This window comes from Leptopilina boulardi, unplaced genomic scaffold (genome assembly GCF_019393585.1).
Source record: "Leptopilina boulardi isolate dan_hultmark-lab unplaced genomic scaffold, ZJU_Lbou_2.1 LbouV2_32, whole genome shotgun sequence".
Taxonomy (NCBI): Eukaryota; Metazoa; Arthropoda; class Insecta; order Hymenoptera; family Figitidae; genus Leptopilina; species Leptopilina boulardi.
Window position 1 is genome coordinate 976,086 of NW_026137885.1, and position 17,744 is coordinate 993,829.

The window sequence follows — 17,744 nt, forward strand, 5'->3', positions numbered from 1 at the left end:
GACCAACTCTTTAAGTTGTTTGATATTGTGGAAGAAATTTCCGCTTCACTTTTCACTCTGATTAAATCTTATTTAATTGCAAATTTTATGGGAATAATATTATTTTCAAACCTTATCTCTCTCTCTTTTTTTTTTTAAATATATTCTAATAAATAATTTTTCCTATTTTCGATTTTACTTTATTTTTTCAAAAATAAAGATTTTAAAAAAATAATTTTTTTTTTTTTTTTTTAGAAATAGAACGAAAAATTATTGCATAATTTAAATATATAAACATTTTCATGAAAACATAATTATTGTTTCATAATATTGTAAACCGGATTATTTATCAATAGATAATAATTAAAAAAAAAATAAATAAATAAAAATTCCATCTTTTGAATTTGTATAAGCGAAACTTTTGAAAAGATTATTGTATAGAAAAAAAAAGTAAGCATGAGTTTATTTAGTTTTTTTAAATGTAAAAATTTTTCTTTTAGAAAATGTAAAGGTGTAATTAATGATAAAAATGAAAATTATCAAAAAAGAAAAGCGCACTTTAGACAATTTATATCAATTCTTGGAGGTAAATATTAAATAATTTAAAAAAAAAATTTCTTAACTTTAAATTTTCTCATTAAATTAAGCAAAATTTCGCTAATTCTGTATTTTCAATATTATTATTATTATTATTAATTTTTAATTTATAGAAATATTGACAACAATTAATAACTTCAACCTTGGAATGAGAGATTAAAAAATAATTAGGCGTTTCATTGATATGAAATTCATAAAAACGGATTTTGAAATAAAAATGTGTTATCATTCAAAATCATAATAATTATTGTTCTTAAGATAATTCTATTTAACTTTCTTGTTCAGATTTATTTTTTTAATCTCTACGAAATTCTAAAATTATTATTATTATTTCAATTTTAAATATATTAAAAATTCCATTCAATACTAAAAATTGAATTATTTCAACTTTGAAATTTATTTTTTGCCATATGTTCTGAAAATTTTCTTAATTTAATTAATAAAATATATATATTTTTGAAATTTTAAACTCATAAATCTTTGTAAATTGGAAAAAAACTTGCGTCATACATTTTAAAAGTCAATATTTCGAATTACTCATTAATTAATGACTTTGTCAATAATAATTAAAGAATTAGAAAAATATTCCTATTTTTGGGTAAAAGAAAATAAATAAAAAATTCCACTTTATAAAATTTGAGTTAAATAGATTTTTTTTTTATATGAAATTAAATTGGTATTTATTTAAAAAAATAAATCCCTTTTCTCAAAAAAAAAAAAAATTTTTTTCAGGTTACATTCTTATGATTGATGTTGGATCACAAATTTCATGGACATCATCGGCACTTCCATATTTAGTTAGTGATAATTCAGAAATTCCCATAACATTTTATCAAAGTGCATGGTTAGCATCAATTGATAGTATATGTACAATTTTTGGAATAATTATCTATCCATTGATAATGAATATTGTTGGGAGAAAATATACAATTTTGATATTTGGTATTATTCAATTAATTGCATGGATTTCAATAAATTTTGCAAATAATTTCACTTATCTTTGTATAACGCGAATGATTGTTGGTATTGGTATTGGTGGTACTGTGAATTTTTTTACAATTTACATTGGTGAAATTGCTGAGAAAAATATTCGCGGTATGTTTCTTTCAATTGATAAAATATGTTTGAATTTTGGTGGTTTTATATTAAATATTGTGGGTACATTTTTATCATATAAAACAATGAATCTTGTTATGATTATAATACCAATAATTGGACTATTGACATTTCCATTAATGCATGAGACACCATATTTTTATTTATTAAAAAATCAAGAGGATAATGCAGTGAGAATATTAATGAAATTAAATGGCAAAAATTTTGAAATTAATGAGAATATTGAAAGAATGAAAAAAACAATTAACGAATGTCGTGAATCGCAAAAAAATGTATTACATGAATTATTTACCGATAAAGGAAGTCGTCGTGGATTTATTATTAAAATAATTATTGATTTTATATATGCATTTTCGGGTTTTTTGGTTATTCAAACATATGCGCAGGATATATTTGTTCTTAGTGAATCTTCATTGAAACCAGCATATTCAGTGATGTTAATAAGTGGTGTACAATCGTTAATTGGTTTTTCCTCATGTTATTTAGTTGATCATTGGGGACGTAAACCAACATTTTTATTATCTGGTATATTGTCATCAATTTGTTTATTATTGATAGGTATTTTCTTTTTTTTTAAATATTATTTGAAAATTGATGTCACATCATTTTCATTGACACCATTAATTTCATTGATTATTTTTCAAATTGTCAGCAATATTGGATTATCAACATTACCATATATTTATTCGGGTGAACTTTTTTCGGTTAAAGTTAAAGGATTGGCTATAATGATATCGTCAATTTTTCTTGGACTCTGTATATTTATGTCAAAATTTATGACACCATTTTTAGGTAAAGCCGCTGGTATTTATTCAGTATTTTGGTTATTCTCAAGTGTTTGTTTCATTGGACCGTTTATTATTATTTTCATTGTTCCCGAAACAAAGGGAAAAAATCTTGAAGAAATTTTAGAAATATTGCGCTCTTAATTGCAATCGTTTTTTTTAACTAAAAAAAATTAATTTCATTTTTTAAGTTTTTTTTTTTTTTTATCTAATCCATTGTTTGAATTTCGTTTTGCTATTCGTAAAAAATTGTCTAAGTGGTTAAAATTATTTGTAACTAATAAATTATTCTAATTATGATATCTATATACAAAAACATAAATAGTGTATAAAAATTGAGTTTTTTTTTATATTGCACCCTCGCTACTTGGAGGTGCTTGCCATCCTCCAAAAGTTCTCTCAATCTCTTGTGCAACGGCAATTGTTAAATGATCACAATTTGGTTTAGCAGCAATCTAAAATCAAATTTTTTTCTTCAAAATCATTTTCAAGTGTTTTATTACGATATTTATTTATCTTTTTTTTTAATATCGTATTTATTTTTTTTTTTATTATAGAAAAAATTATTTAAAAATAAAAATATTAAAATTTTAATTGAATTTAATTACATACCTGTAATCCAATTGGGAGGCCATTTTCCGAAAGACCCATTGGACATTGAGTGACAGGAAATCCTAGGGAATTGAAAATTGTCATAAATGTAGAATAGTAGACATTTTGCAACATTTCATAATGAAAAAATGCTGAAGTTGAAAATGTTGGACAAATTAAGACACCATCATCTCCTAGTAAGTCCTGTAAAAAATATAAAATATTTTTAGAAATAAAAACATTAATAATTAAATAATTCAATTTGAATATATTAGGACATTTTTTTTTCTCTTATTTTTTTTTTACCTCAAGATGCTTTTTGACAGCACTATTTTTTTCTATCATTCGTTGTTTAAATGATTTTGGTAACATATCCACGGTTTTCTTGATAACACCATAAAATATTGCATGGAAATTGTGAGGCGATAAAAAGCATAAATACTTTAATATTTCCAAATTGACACTTTTCCATTCCTTGAAATAATTAATGAAATATTAATAAAACGAAATACAATTACAATTATTTTCGACATAAAACAATTTTTTTTCTATGAATTTTTTTTTTTCAAAAATTTATTTTAAAATTCACCTGAAATAATAATCAATAAAAATTTTAAACCGTTGAGAGAAATTTTCAAACTATTTGTTTCTAATTTTCAGATTGTCTTATCTTAAACTAAAATAACAAACTTTGTCGCACTTTGTAAAAATCAATTTAGAAAAAATGAAGATTGGAAAGAAAAATTTTCCTATTATTTAAGAATACAAAAAAAATTTTCCATATATATTTTATGAGTTTTCTATATTGTTGCACCGTTTCTAAATAGAGTAGTTAATGTGATTTTAATTACGGTTTGGAAATGTTTAAATATTTTAAGAAAAACTTTCCATTTATGTTGTAATTATTTTTTTTCTTTCTAATTATTAATTTTTTCATTCTTCGAGCTGAAAAATTCATTGATGTTTAAAAAAAAATAAATAAATAAGTGATAAAAAAAAACAACAACATACTTTTGGATTGTTTCCTTTCATGAAAATCGATTCCACTCCATCGATTTGAACAATACTTATTGTTGAAAATTCAAAAGCATCTTCTAGTTCTTTCAATTTTATCTGAAATTAATTGATTTTTTTTTTAAATTTGGATATTGTAAATTGTCGTTTAATGTAAAAAAAATGTTTAATTTCTTTTTTTAAATAACAAATTGCTTTAAAATTATTTTTTTACAATTCTAAATACCTTTTGTACAGTAACACCATAAATGTTTTCTAAATGTTTTGTGAGTTTTTTTATTGTTGATTTAACGTCTTTGTCAATTGAATTAATTATACCTTTATTACTTTTGCAATCCATGTAAAAATAACGCAGTTTTTTTAATTCTACCTGAAATTTGAAATAAAAAATAAAAATCTTATTATAAGTTTATTATTTTTTCTAAATAAATATAAAATTTAAATTATTATTTTTTGAAATAAAGATAAACTATTTTAATAATTAAATTTTTTTCAGATTTAAATGAAATTAAATAATAAAAAAAAAAAAGTTAAATTCAAATTTGACATATGAAAATTGTTTTTTCATAAATTCATTTATAAAAAATATTTTTGATATCAGTGAAAGAAAAAAAAATTCCATTATCGACATTTCAAATATCATTAAAAATAAATCCAGACCTACTTTTCCGATATAGAAAACCGGCTCTAATTGGACAATTAAATATTTTTGGTGGGAGACGTCTCAAGTAAGACAAAACTCATCAATCTCGAATTTTCATAACGTTAGTTACATTTCGGACTTTCATTCATTAACAACTTAATTCTAAATAAATATGTCTATTGAATATTATTCGTCTCGAGAATAATTTGCCAAATTTTTGTGTTCTTATAAAAGAAAAAAAAAATTTTTTCACTAAAAAAAATAAAAAAAAAACTGTAAACATCATCTATTTTTATAAAGTTCAGGTAAGACTTTTTTTTAATTCAATAAAAAAAATTAGCATTTTAAATTATAAATGACGTACTTTTTGACTGAGACGTTCCGAAACTTGTGGATCTTGACTTATGATTTTAAGTAACATTGGAAGATCTTGCGCGTAACGTGTCATTGGTGCAATGCAAAAAAAAGATGGCCAATTTTTATCGTCACTGCCTGGCATGTGTCCGGAAACTGAAACCCATCCTGAAAAATATTTCAATATTGTCATTAGTTTTAAAACAAAAAATTTTTCTATTTAATTCTATTTCACTAAATACAATTTTTTTTCCTTTTTCTTCTTTTTTATAATATTTCTTTTTATTTAAAAAAAATGTATTTTAAAACTATTTTTCAAAATAAGTCAATTGGGAAAATATCTCAATTGGATAACATTATTCGAAATCAAAAAAAAAAGAATTATTTATTATATAAAAAATAATTATATTACATCTACCTTTTTTTTATTTGCTATATATTATTTTTTATAAAATTGAAAAATTATTTACTTTTTTTATTGTTATATTTTTTTTTTTTTATATAATTGAAAATAAATATATACCTATAATGGAAAAATTCCCATTAATTTTGTGATGCAATAAATTCTATAATGATCAATTAATGACAAAGAACTAAATTGTTTGTGATAAAACAATAGGCATTAATTTTTTATCTGTAAAAATAAACATTTTAAAATTGAATCTCCTATTATGAAATATACATATATATAGAGATAAAACAAGAATTTTTTTTTGTCACATACCTGGCGTAGGTTTATGACCGAATACGCCACAAAACATTGCTGGAAGTCGACCAGAGCCTCCGATATCTGAGGCGAGACTAAGTACAGATGCACCTGATCCCAAAAGTGCAGCCTAAAAACAAACAAATTAATTAATATTACTGAAAAAAAAATTTTTTTTTATTATTTATTTTCCTTTGAAAAAGGAAAAAAATTTTTAAAAAAAAATAGTAAAATTTTTGAAAATCTCGGATTTAATTCATGAAATCAAAAAAAAAAATTTTTAATTCCCAAAAAATTTCTTTAATTTTTGAATTTTTAATTTTAATAAATCGTAGAAAAATAAAAACATATGCTCTTAACCTTTATATATATATTAGTAAACACAAATATTTATATGCATTAGTATAAAATTTTGCTATAAGGTATTATTTTTCTAAAACATATCAAATGATTGGAATTTCGTAACAAAAATCATGCAAATCATTTCTAATACTGAAAACCGGCTCAGAATACATTATTTGCGTAAATACGTATAATAATGTTTATCCAATTTCCTTTTTCCTTCAGAATGAAAAAGTTATTGAAAAGAGAACTTAACGTCAGCTTCCAGATAGAATTTGTGTACGTTTTTTTGTTTTTCATTACTCAATTTACTTTACAAATTTATCTAATTACAATTCTTTTAATTAATAAAATTCTAATAAAAAAAAATAATAATAATTCTTATAAAATTTATTATCAAGCGTAACTGAATAAATATTTATAATAATAATTAAATTGTAAAAAATTACTAAATTGCAAAAAAATTATTTAAAAATAAATAAAATTTTGTTTTTGAAAAAAAGAAAAAAAAATTATCTTCATACTCATCACTAACAATATGAATTTTATCATCGCAGGAAAATTAACAGAAAATAAAAAAAAGGAAAATTAAAGAAAACAACATGAAATTTGGAAATTTGTTTTGTTTGAATTCGTCTTCAAGGACTGTGAATATTCAAGAAAAACCAATTAATGACAATGAATCTAGAAAAAGAAATGCCTTTCTTCGACAATTTATATCAATCCTTTGTGGTAAGTTTTCTGTAATCTTTTATTTTCTCTAGTTTTAATTTTTATTCGAAAACTTTTACACTCAGAATAATTTGATTTAAAAAAAAAAAATCTCCATTTATTAATTTTATATGTTTTATTCCAATGAAACAATTTTATTAGGACAATAAATTAATAATTAATATTTTAATGATAAAAAAATATTTACTTAATAAATGATTTTATAATTATTATATTATTGTAAAAATTTTCCTTTCTAAATTCTCTCTTCGAATGTAATTTAAAAAAAAAATTCTGAGTGTACATATTAGATTATTTATACTGGACTTTTAAATTCGGATAACACGGAGAAAAATAAGTACATATTTTATAATTTAATATTTGTACAACTATTTCTAATTAAATTAATTAATTAAAATTATTCATAGTTTCGAAAACTAATTTTTTTGAAAAAAGTTATTTTCCTTTTTTAAAAAATTGTTTTTATTTTTTTTTTTTTTTTTAAAGAGCAATTTCAAAATTTAAATGTAATTTTTTATTTTTCTCCGTAAACGATGTGTATAATTACATCTTCTATTATTAAACAACAATATAGAAGTTAGAGATGACAGTGAAACAAAATTCCGTGGCTCGTTTTTGAGGCCCAACGAATGAACGGAAAAAAAAAATGTTTTTTACACGTGTAAAAAAAAGGGACCATTAATTGTGAGGCATGTATATGAGAAAAAAAATATCTTTTTTTTCATATAAGAGATTTAATTTTTTTGTTAAAAAAAAAAGTCTCTTTCTCTTTTATTGCTTGCCTTATTGTTATAAAGTCTCCAAATACGTAAGTTATGACATGTTCTTTTGTATATTGTTATTCGCCAATAACAGTAACCATTCGAACCATCTAATTGGATTAATTTTCAATAATAAGAATTATTGTAACAAAAAAAAATAAATTTATTTCCATATTTTAATTACATGGAATCATTTGCAAAAAAAAAAAATTTTTTCTACTTTTGCGTTAATTTTAATTTATATGTTTTACTTCTTCTTTTCATTTTTTATTTTATTATTTTTATTTATAAAAATATACGGGCCGAAATAATTTAATTATTTATTTAGAGAAAATAGAAAATAAATAATTATAATTATAATTATAATGAAATTAACAGTAATAAACAAAAAAAATAATAATTAAAAAACAAGATCTAATTTATAATTATTTAATATTATAATTTGTAATCAACTGTTCTGAAGTTATAAAAAGAATTATTCAATTTTTCGAAAAGCTAAATAATATCTATTATCTAAGAGATGTTAATGATTTAATCTTTGGACTGACGAGACTCAAGATAATGTAGAAGTAGAAATATATTTTTACATATTTAAAAAATTAAAATAATTTAAATTTCTTTAGTATTTTTTATCTCTCTAAGAGCAATAAACAAAATTTTTGCAATTTGCACATGAGGCGTTAATTAATTTTAAATTATTGATAATTGCAAGTAAAAATTATTAATATTTTTAATTAAATATTTCTTTTAATATGAACAATTATTTCCTATTTATCAAGTTTTCTATATTTAATTTTAATTATAGATTTATTAAAAAAAAAAATCTTACAGATTATTAATCCAATTAGAATATTATCATTTTCATATTTTTTAATCTCTGATTGTCAAGATTTTCATGCGCTTCTATTATATAAAAAAAAACTATTTTTATATTATATAAAAAAAATCTGTTTTTATATTATAATAATCTAAAAATTTTCTATTTTAATTTAAAAATACATTAAATTTTTTTTTTAAATTCAAAATATTTAATGAAATGAATTTTTATTAATCTCTTGACTGTCAGAGGAAAACGTACCACATTTTCAGCATTAAATTATTGTAAAATAATCTCTTAAAAATTCTATTTAAGTTTCTGTTGTTAATTTATAACATTTAATAATTTTTTTTAGAATTTTTAAAATAAAATCAAATTAAATTTTATTTTCAAAAATATTTTTAATATTGAAAATTGTATTTTTAGAAAAATATTTGGATTTTAAAGAATTCAATAGCATTAAAAAGTTTAAATTATTTTTTATCAAAAATTTGTTTAAAAAGGATTGAATTTTTTTTTCCACAAAACAAGGAAAATGAAATTATTTTTTTTTAACTAAGAAAATATCGAATTCAAATTTTCGTTGATAATTTATAAAATTTAAAACCATTCTTTTAGCATTTAAAATAAAATTTTATATTTTCAAAATATTATTGATCTTGAAAATTTTATATAAAATATTTTGATTTTAAATAATTCAATATTAAAAAGTTTCAATTATTTTTTTTTTTATCAAAAATCTGTTTAATTTTTTATTTAGAATAATTATTTAATTTTTTTTTCGCAATAAAATTTTTTTGGATCCTAAGAAAATATTGAATTCAAATTTTTGTTAATAATTTATAAAACTTTTTTTCTAATATTTCAAATAAAATAAAATTATATTAATTAATTGCATTATTTCTTGGAAAATATTTCGATTTTAAAGAATTCAATAGCATTAAAAAATTTTTTTATTTAGAAAATGATTGAATTTTTTTTTTTGGCAATGAAATTTTTCTTTAATCCTAAGAAGAAAATATCGAATTTCAAATTGACATGATCGAATAATGTTGTATTATTATTTTCAGGCTATATTCTGATGATTGATGTAGGAGTACAAGTTTCATGGTCGTCACCAGCATTAGACTACTTGACAAATAATCAAACCAATAATTACTTATCCGAAAAAGAAGGTGGATTACTAGCATCAATTGATTCAATAGCGTCAATTATTGGATTTTTAACATATCCATTAATAATGAATCGAATAGGTCGACGTTATACAATATTTGTCTTTGGATTAGTACAATTATCAGCATGGATTGTATTAATATTTGCAAATTCATTTCTACAACTTTGCATTGGACGTGTTATCGTTGGTATTGGTTATGGTGGAAGTTTTGGTTTTCTCACAATCTACATTGGTGAAATGACGGAAAAAAATGTTCGCGGAATGTTCCTTTCTCTTGATAAAATTTGCGTTAACTTGGGTGGTTTTATTGTTAATGCAGCGGGTGTTTATTTATCATATAAAAATATGAATATTTGCATGGGTGTAATACCAATAATTGCCCTAATGGCATTTCCATTAATGTTAGAGACACCATATTTTTATTTATTAAAAGGCAAAGAAAAATTGGCAATAAAAACACAAATGAAATTATCAGATGAAAAATATTCGGAATTTGTTACTGATGATATTGAAAGAATGAAAAAAACAATTAAAGAATGTGAAGATTCGGAGAAAAATGTTTTTCATGAATTAATCACCGATAGAGGATCACGAAGAGCATTAATTATTAAACTTATAACTGAATTCACATATGCATTCTCGGGTTTTTTGGCAATACAAAGTTATGTTAGGCAAATTTTTGAAAAATCTGGTTCAACATTAAAACCAGGTTATTCGGCAATGATTGTAAGTGGTGTACAAGTTATTGCTGGTGTACCAGCATCACAATTAGTTGATCGTTGGGGTAGAAGGCCAATTTATTTATTCTCTGGTTTTGTATCGGGTATTAATTTAGCAATTGTTGGTGGTTATTTTTTTTTCAAAGAATACATGAAATATGATTTATCAATTATTTCATGGTTACCATTAATTTGTATGGTTATATTGCAAATTGTTCTCAATATGGGAGTATCAACAATGCCTTATATTTATTCAGGTGAATTATTTTCTGTTAAAGTAAAAGGACTCGCTTGTATGCTCTCATCTCTTTGTCATGGACTTTTTGGTTTTATTTGTAAATTTTCATTGCCTATTCTTGAGGAGTCGTTTGGTTTTTATTTGCCATTTTGGTTTTTTACAATTGTTTGTTTTATTGGTCCAATTATTGTTTATAATCTTGCGCCAGAAACAAAGGGAAAACATCTTGAGGAAGTTTTGGAATTATTGAGAGAACCAAAAAAGCAACGTACAGCTAAAGAGAATGCAATTAGTAAATTATAATTTTTTGTAAATATATATTTTAGATATATTTCTTTTTTTTAAATACTAAAAGAATGTTTATCTTTACATTCTATGCTTTTATATCTGTGATATTAGGGAATATTTGTGTCAATTTATTTTTAATGTTAGAGATAAGATTAAAAGTATTAATTGTTTATTGTATTATGATATATATATATATGTATTTTTTTGTGAATTTTTACGTTTAAAGTAATTAAATTTGTGTGTATAATTCTTTGAAAGAATAAAAAAATTTTTATTATAATTGTTTTTTTTTATTATCTTAGTAATTTATGAATTTTTCGAAATTGAGATTAATAAAAAAAAAAAAAATGAAAAATATTACCTCACCGCCAGACGAACCACCAGGTGTTCTTCTAGTGTCATATGGATTTTTTGTTGTTCCTTTCACGTTATTGTACGTTTCCCAACACATACACATTTCTGGTGTATTACTAACCAAAAGAAGAATTCCCCCGGCTAATCGTGTTCTTCTTACGACATCAGCATCTTCAAAAGCAATTTTAGGGATCGGCCACTTAACACCGGCAGAATTACTCATTCCTAAATTCATTAAAATAATATTTTACTAATTGCTAATATAAAAATTATAATAAAAATAAATTAACAATTATTTATTATAAATTATAAAATATCTTAATGAATTTTTAACACGAAAGGATAAAAATGATGAAAATTTGTGATTTAAAATTTTCGTTTTAAGATAATTTTGTTAAATCATTATTTATGTATGGAAAATGTTAAAGGCCGAAAGGTCTTACTTATATGAAATCAAATATAATATATAAATTATCTCAATGATGTTATAATCGAAGAAGTGAAATAAAGAAATCTCCATTTTCTATTGATTTACGAAAGAATATTTTGTTTACTTAAAATGTTAAAATTTTAATTTATTTACGAAAAATCAAAATTCGGTTCAATGATTGCAAAAAGGACGAATTTTTTTTCACAATATTTAAGTAGCTATTGATATAAAAAATAAATTTCAAAATTTGAATTCATAATTAAAAATATAAATTACAAATTACTTCACAAAAAACAAAAAAAAAAGATTTAATACTGTATATTTATGTAAATTGAGTAAATATTTACTTTACTCAGAGATTTAATTTTTTTTTTGGCCACTGCGATTTGTACTGATTTAAAAAAAACTTTTCTTTTTTAATGAAATTCTTACGATTAATATTTTTTTATTCTAATAATTAACAAATTTAAATCTTATTTTATTTATTGGATTAAATGTCAATAAAATAAATAAATCATATAGTTTCAAATTCCTTGTATTCAGTTTTGACTGCATTTTAAAAGTAAAAAAAAAATAAAATAATAATTTTCACTTACCTTCAATGCCAATACTTTCTTTAACCGTGACTGGTACTCCCAGCAATGGGAGATTTTGCTCCAGTTCATCTTCAGTTTTCTTTTGATTTTTAAGAAAATTGTCAACATTTCGAGCCTCAATCAAAGCAGCTTCAAATCTATCTTGCACAATTGCATTTATTACTGGATTAACTTCGCGGCAACGTGCTATATAAACAGACACTACTTCCTCACTGCTTATCTGAAATTTTTTAACAGATTATTAAAATTATTTTTCTGTAATTATTTTTCTTTTAATGAAATTATTATTATTAATTAATAATTAATTATAGTAGGTAATTAATTATTTTTATTAAATAATTAATAATTATTGTTAAATAAATTAATATTATTTTCAAACAAATTTAGATTTTTAAAACAAGAGTTTGAATTCGAAAATAAAAAAAAAAATTAATTTAAAAAAAAAAAGCTTTGTCTTGACAAATATATATATAAAAAAAATTAAGTTCTTTGCAATAAATTTTTTTTGTCATTTACCTCTTTTCTTCTTATTTTCCTTGCAAGTTCGCTGGCTGAGAGAAATAGTAATTTATTCGAAATTGGAGGACACCTTACAGGCTTTTTTAATTTGCGACAAACAGCTAATGGTTTCATTAAACAAGCCAATAGTAGACATAATATTTTTATTAATCGTCTTGTTGAAAGCAAAATAATTTCCTATAATAAAATAATTTTATTTTTTTCAATAACTAAAATAATTTATTTTATTTTATAATTTTTTTTCACCTTTTTTTTATATTTTTCCTTATTTTTGTGAAAAAAATTTAAATTAATATATTTATATTAGTATATTTATTGAGATTTAATATAATATTAAAATTATTATACTATATTAATAAATTTTAATATAATATAATTATTATTTTAATTAATAATTTTTTAATTAAATTTTTTTTTTAATCAAACTTAATTTTTTCTCATCAATTTTTTCCTTTATATTAATTATTTTGTTTTATTTAGAGTATTAATTAATGTAAACTCCTTTTTTTTATTCATGAAACTCACCGAATAATTATATCGAAGTTTAGTGTAAAATATTGTAAGAAAAGAGAGTGAAACTTCCATTCTTTATAGTTTCTATTTTAACAGTTCTTTTTTTTTTTTTTTTAATATAAATTTTATCGTTTCTTTTCAGAACGTACTAAAAGTGAAAAGAAACTCTAAGTTGAAACTTTAACACGGCTCACAAAAGATGAATACGCAATGATTATTTCTAATTTATATTTAAATTAAAAAAAAAAATCAAATTATTAAAAAATAAAATTTAAATTATTTTCTACTTTATTAAGTGTACATTAAACATATTATTATATCACTGTTACATTAAAAAAATTTAATATTCAAAAAAGAATTATTGGCAATTTTAATTTTTTTTCTCACGTAATTTCAATTTTTTCCAAAATTTTAATTTTAATAAAATTATTCTTTTTTAAAAAAAAAAAAAACAATATCACTGAAACATTTTTTTTTTCAAACTTCACATAACGTGGATGCACTTTTTCTTCTTTTTTTCACATAAATATTTGATCATTATTACACATTAATAGGTTGAATTTTGAAATTTTCCTTTTTTTTCATTATTATTTTGGTGGACAGAAGAAGACTAAAAGCTTACAATCATTGCACCTGGCATATATATTTAAACGAGTGAAAAAAAAAAAAAAAGATGAAAGAGAAGGGGTATCCGTGTTGCGAAAAGTCAACGTTACCTGTTTACACTATTCGTTCAGAAATTTAAATAAAAAGTTTAACTCGAAAACCAGTCATTGAAAAATACACGCATTATGAAGAAAAACAAAATTCAATTTTTTAAATTATTTACATAGAGTGATGAGAGACACGTTTATCATATTCCTAATTATTAATCTTCAAAATATATCAAAAAGGAGAAATAAAAAAAAATATATATATTATATTGAAATTAATTAATTATTGTTATTTCCTTTTATGTTAATTAGTACTTGGTACGATTGGGCAAAGTTTTTATTGCCCGTTTGTATCAATAAATAAATAAATTAAAATTTTTTTTTAAATTTATTTTATTTTAAATTAATTTAAATTGTCAAATATACAAATATTGGGTGAGAAAAGATTTTTTTTTTCATTAATAGTTTTTTAAATAAAATAAAAATTATTATAGATGTTGACAAATTAAATCAGGAAACGAGAAAAAAAAAGTGTAATGGAAAAATTGAATTATTATATTTTTTCTAATTGAAAAATTTATAAACAAATATTCACCATTTTTGTTGGTAAATTAAAATATCTTGAATAGGAATTACATTGATTGTGCAAAATTAAATAAATATTGAGTAACTTTCAAAGTTTATAAAATCATCACTTTAATAAATATTTACATTTTTAAAAAATATTTAAGATTATTAAAAAAAAATTTTTTTTTTGCTTTATCAAAAACATCTGTTCACGACGAATGATTTATTGAAACTGGATCTGAATTGGCAAAGGAAAATTATTTCTATCGCGATGTATATAATACATTCAAGTATGGTTGCAACAAATTACTTAGCATGTTTCGTTTTGCCGTTTAATGAATATCAAACAGATATCTTTTCAAACAAAGAAAATGATTAAAGGTCGCGATCTTTAAGTAGAAATATATTATAAATTTATCTCTATATATTATATTATAATTAATTTAATTCAAAAAAAGAAAAAAAATAAACATTTATCAAATAACGGTGACAAATTATTTTATCAATATTTTAAAAATATTAAAATTTGTTTTCAATTAAAAAATAAAATTTCTTTTTAATTAAAACATAAAAATTGTTTTCTAATATTTTGTCAAAAATTAGTTTTATTTATCTTTTTTTTCCAAAAAAAAAAAAAGGTGTAAAACAAAAATTAGAAAAACTCAAAATTGAGAGTTGAATGAAATTTTTTTTAGCACATTCCGCATTGTCTGCAAAAAAATTATTCTGACCCAAATTGACGATAATTTAAACTAAAAAATTACGTAATATACTAAACAAAAAAAAAAAAAAAAAAAAAAAAGTTCAGTGGCAGTTTATGATCAGGTATAAATAACTGGTTTTCTTTTTTTTTCGACTTGTTAATGATCGCGTACTTGTCACCTTTGCAACACAGAAATAATGTTTCGCATACATACATATTATAAGTGTACTATTTATTTGTAATAGTTTGAAAGTAAATACAAGAAGTAAAATGTCTTTTTAGAGTCTTGTCATTTTACGATGAGATAAGAACCATAATCTGTGTTAATGACCTAGTCGATTTGACTTTGATTGTCATTAAAAGTGAATATAAAAGTGACTTTCCTTGAAATAAATAAATTCTTGATATTTGTAATTCGAAAATGTTAATTTCTGTATCTAATAAATTGCATTTAAAATTTTCTGTAAAAAGAATTTTTTTTTTCATGTTGATTTACAAAAAAAATTCAAAGCTAATAATTAAAAACAAAAGAGAAAAAACATAAATCTAATTAAAAATTAAAAAAAAAAAAGAATAAATTTGATATAAAATTATAAATGAAAAACTAAAAAAAAAAATAATTAAAAATACGTGCAATGTTCATTTATTAAACTAAGATCAATATAAAAAATAAAACTTGAAATTTTTGGGATTTCTTTGTTAGTCGGAAGTTTATATTATGTAGTCTATTTTTTGGAATTAATTGTCTGAATATAAAATTTGAAAGAAAAATGTCGCCATTAAACTGACAATTAAGGAAGTGACATTGAATAACCGGTTGATGAATTTGGATGATGTGAAACTTATGCGTACAGATTTACCGACACACAGTAATAAAAGTGGTGTTTGCGTCAGTTATCTTTGTCAAGCAACGTTTTCAGTTAGTAAATGAATGAAAGCAATATATATACGGTCGAATTTTCTTAAAACTTATTTTTCCAAAGAATCTTCAAGGATTGTTTCTCAGAATAAAAAAATGTTACTTTGTAGTATAAATAATTAATGAAAATTTTGAAGTTTGATTAATTTTTTATGTACAAAAATGAACATTATGTTTATTAAATTTTCTGTCATGAAGAACGTGTTGAATAATATTTTTTCTCTCATAATTTTTTTTATTTAGAAGGAAGGATAAATATTTTGTTTGTAATAATTATTTTAAAATTAAATGTACCGATTGTAATTATTAATTTTAATTATAGAAAATGAAGGTTATAACTTATAATGTTTCAAGAGAATTCACATAAGTCAAATCTTCTGCAACCTTGCCTGATTGGTTATAGAATGTCAACTAATTAGATAATATTAACCGAATTTCTATATTACAGAATTCTTATATAACCGAACATTCAACTGAGAGAACTTATATTTGATCGAATTTTCATATGCTCGATTTTTTGTTAAATAGAATAGCCATTTAGACGAATTCTTATTAGACAGAATTTTAATATAAAGAATTTACTTTTATTCGAAGTTTAATTTTTTAGAATTATTATTTTACAGAATTTCTATTTCATCGTTTTTTCACAGTATAGAATTATTACTTAACCAAATATTCATTTAACAGAATTTCCATTTCATCGAATTTTTATGTGTCAGAATTTTCATCTTTTTGAATATTCATTAAACAGAATATTCATTTAAACGAATTTTTATTAGGTAGAATTTTAATAGGAAGAATTTACTTTTAGCGGAAAATTCATTTCTTAGAATTATAATTTAGCAGAATTTTAATTTAATCAATTTTTAGCATTGCAGAACTTTTATTTAGTCGAAATTTTATTTAAAAAATAATTTCTAATTAAAATAAAAAAAGAAATATAATAATAATTAATTTCCCACATTATTTTCAAAAAAAAAAAAAAGTTGTCAGTTCCATCTATTGGTGCTTGTTGTATTCAACTTATATTAAAGGTTAAGTAGGAAAGATGTATTACTTACAGCAGATAAATTAATAATTATTATCGTCAACAAATAACTTTTTTTTTATATAACTCCTGATTTTGTTTTTTTTTCAGAACAATAATGATAATAAATACAAACTGTCAAAGCAGAAGAAACATTATTTACATTTTTTACACAGAGACTATGACTACATGACATAGAAAGGAAACTCGTGTTGTATATCCCTACTCTATCTTTAAGGTGCTTTTGCAATACTTCAGCGGTGCTTTTTGATAATAATAATAAAATATTAAATATTTGTACTTTACAAAATTCAATAATTAAATAAATATAATTTTCTCCTTGAAAAATGATGGTTTTAATTTATTTAACTTTAAAAACTATTGCATTTTATGCGTGCGCATGTAGCATTTGTTTTGTAATTTTGAATTTAACGAATAAATTCAAAATAAATAAACTAATTCAAAATACAAATATTAAATAATTAATTACTGTTATTGCAAAATATTATTTAATTATTATTCTCATTAACACGCTTAGGGCGTGGCCATTAACGGATGCGTGCTTAAATAACATTAGAGTAAGAGAGACAACACATTTACTTCCTGC

At 21.4% G+C, this 17,744-nt stretch overlaps 3 protein-coding genes across 7 annotated transcripts; 2 read left to right on the top strand and 1 right to left on the bottom strand.

The window, feature by feature from the left end:
• The first annotated feature begins 302 nt into the window (after nt 1-302).
• LOC127284234 (facilitated trehalose transporter Tret1-like) lies at nt 303-2,689 on the top strand. The gene is made up of 2 exons (XM_051309573.1): nt 303-565; nt 1,309-2,689. Exons 1-2 carry the CDS (start codon nt 436-438, stop codon nt 2,619-2,621), a joined length of 1,443 nt encoding a protein of 480 aa, XP_051165530.1. The 5' UTR covers nt 303-435; the 3' UTR covers nt 2,622-2,689.
• LOC127284231 (fatty-acid amide hydrolase 2-A) lies at nt 2,665-17,307 on the bottom strand. 4 transcript variants are annotated; one of them, XM_051309565.1, is made up of 11 exons: nt 13,281-13,527; nt 12,753-12,932; nt 12,237-12,456; nt 11,218-11,435; nt 5,804-5,915; nt 5,090-5,247; nt 4,309-4,452; nt 4,080-4,181; nt 3,375-3,542; nt 3,090-3,272; nt 2,665-2,932 (listed from the first exon to the last, which is right to left on the bottom strand). In XM_051309565.1, exons 1-11 carry the CDS (start codon nt 13,338-13,340, stop codon nt 2,825-2,827), a joined length of 1,653 nt encoding a protein of 550 aa, XP_051165522.1. In that variant the 5' UTR covers nt 13,341-13,527; the 3' UTR covers nt 2,665-2,824. The 4 variants fall into 4 exon arrangements, with proteins under 4 accessions (XP_051165522.1, XP_051165523.1, XP_051165526.1 ...); XM_051309566.1 differs by lacking the exon at nt 13,281-13,527 and adding an exon at nt 14,517-14,669 and having other exon boundaries at nt 2,666-2,932; XM_051309569.1 differs by lacking the exon at nt 13,281-13,527 and adding an exon at nt 13,002-13,013 and having other exon boundaries at nt 2,666-2,932.
• On the top strand, nt 4,839-11,136 carry LOC127284233 (facilitated trehalose transporter Tret1-like). Of its 2 annotated transcripts, none has more exons than XM_051309571.1 (3): nt 4,839-5,030; nt 6,685-6,859; nt 9,508-11,136. In XM_051309571.1, exons 2-3 carry the CDS (start codon nt 6,730-6,732, stop codon nt 10,869-10,871), a joined length of 1,494 nt encoding a protein of 497 aa, XP_051165528.1. In that variant the 5' UTR covers nt 4,839-5,030; nt 6,685-6,729; the 3' UTR covers nt 10,872-11,136. The 2 variants fall into 2 exon arrangements, with proteins under 2 accessions (XP_051165528.1, XP_051165529.1); XM_051309572.1 differs by lacking the exon at nt 4,839-5,030 and adding an exon at nt 6,289-6,406.
• Nucleotides 17,308-17,744: the final 437 nt, after the last annotated feature.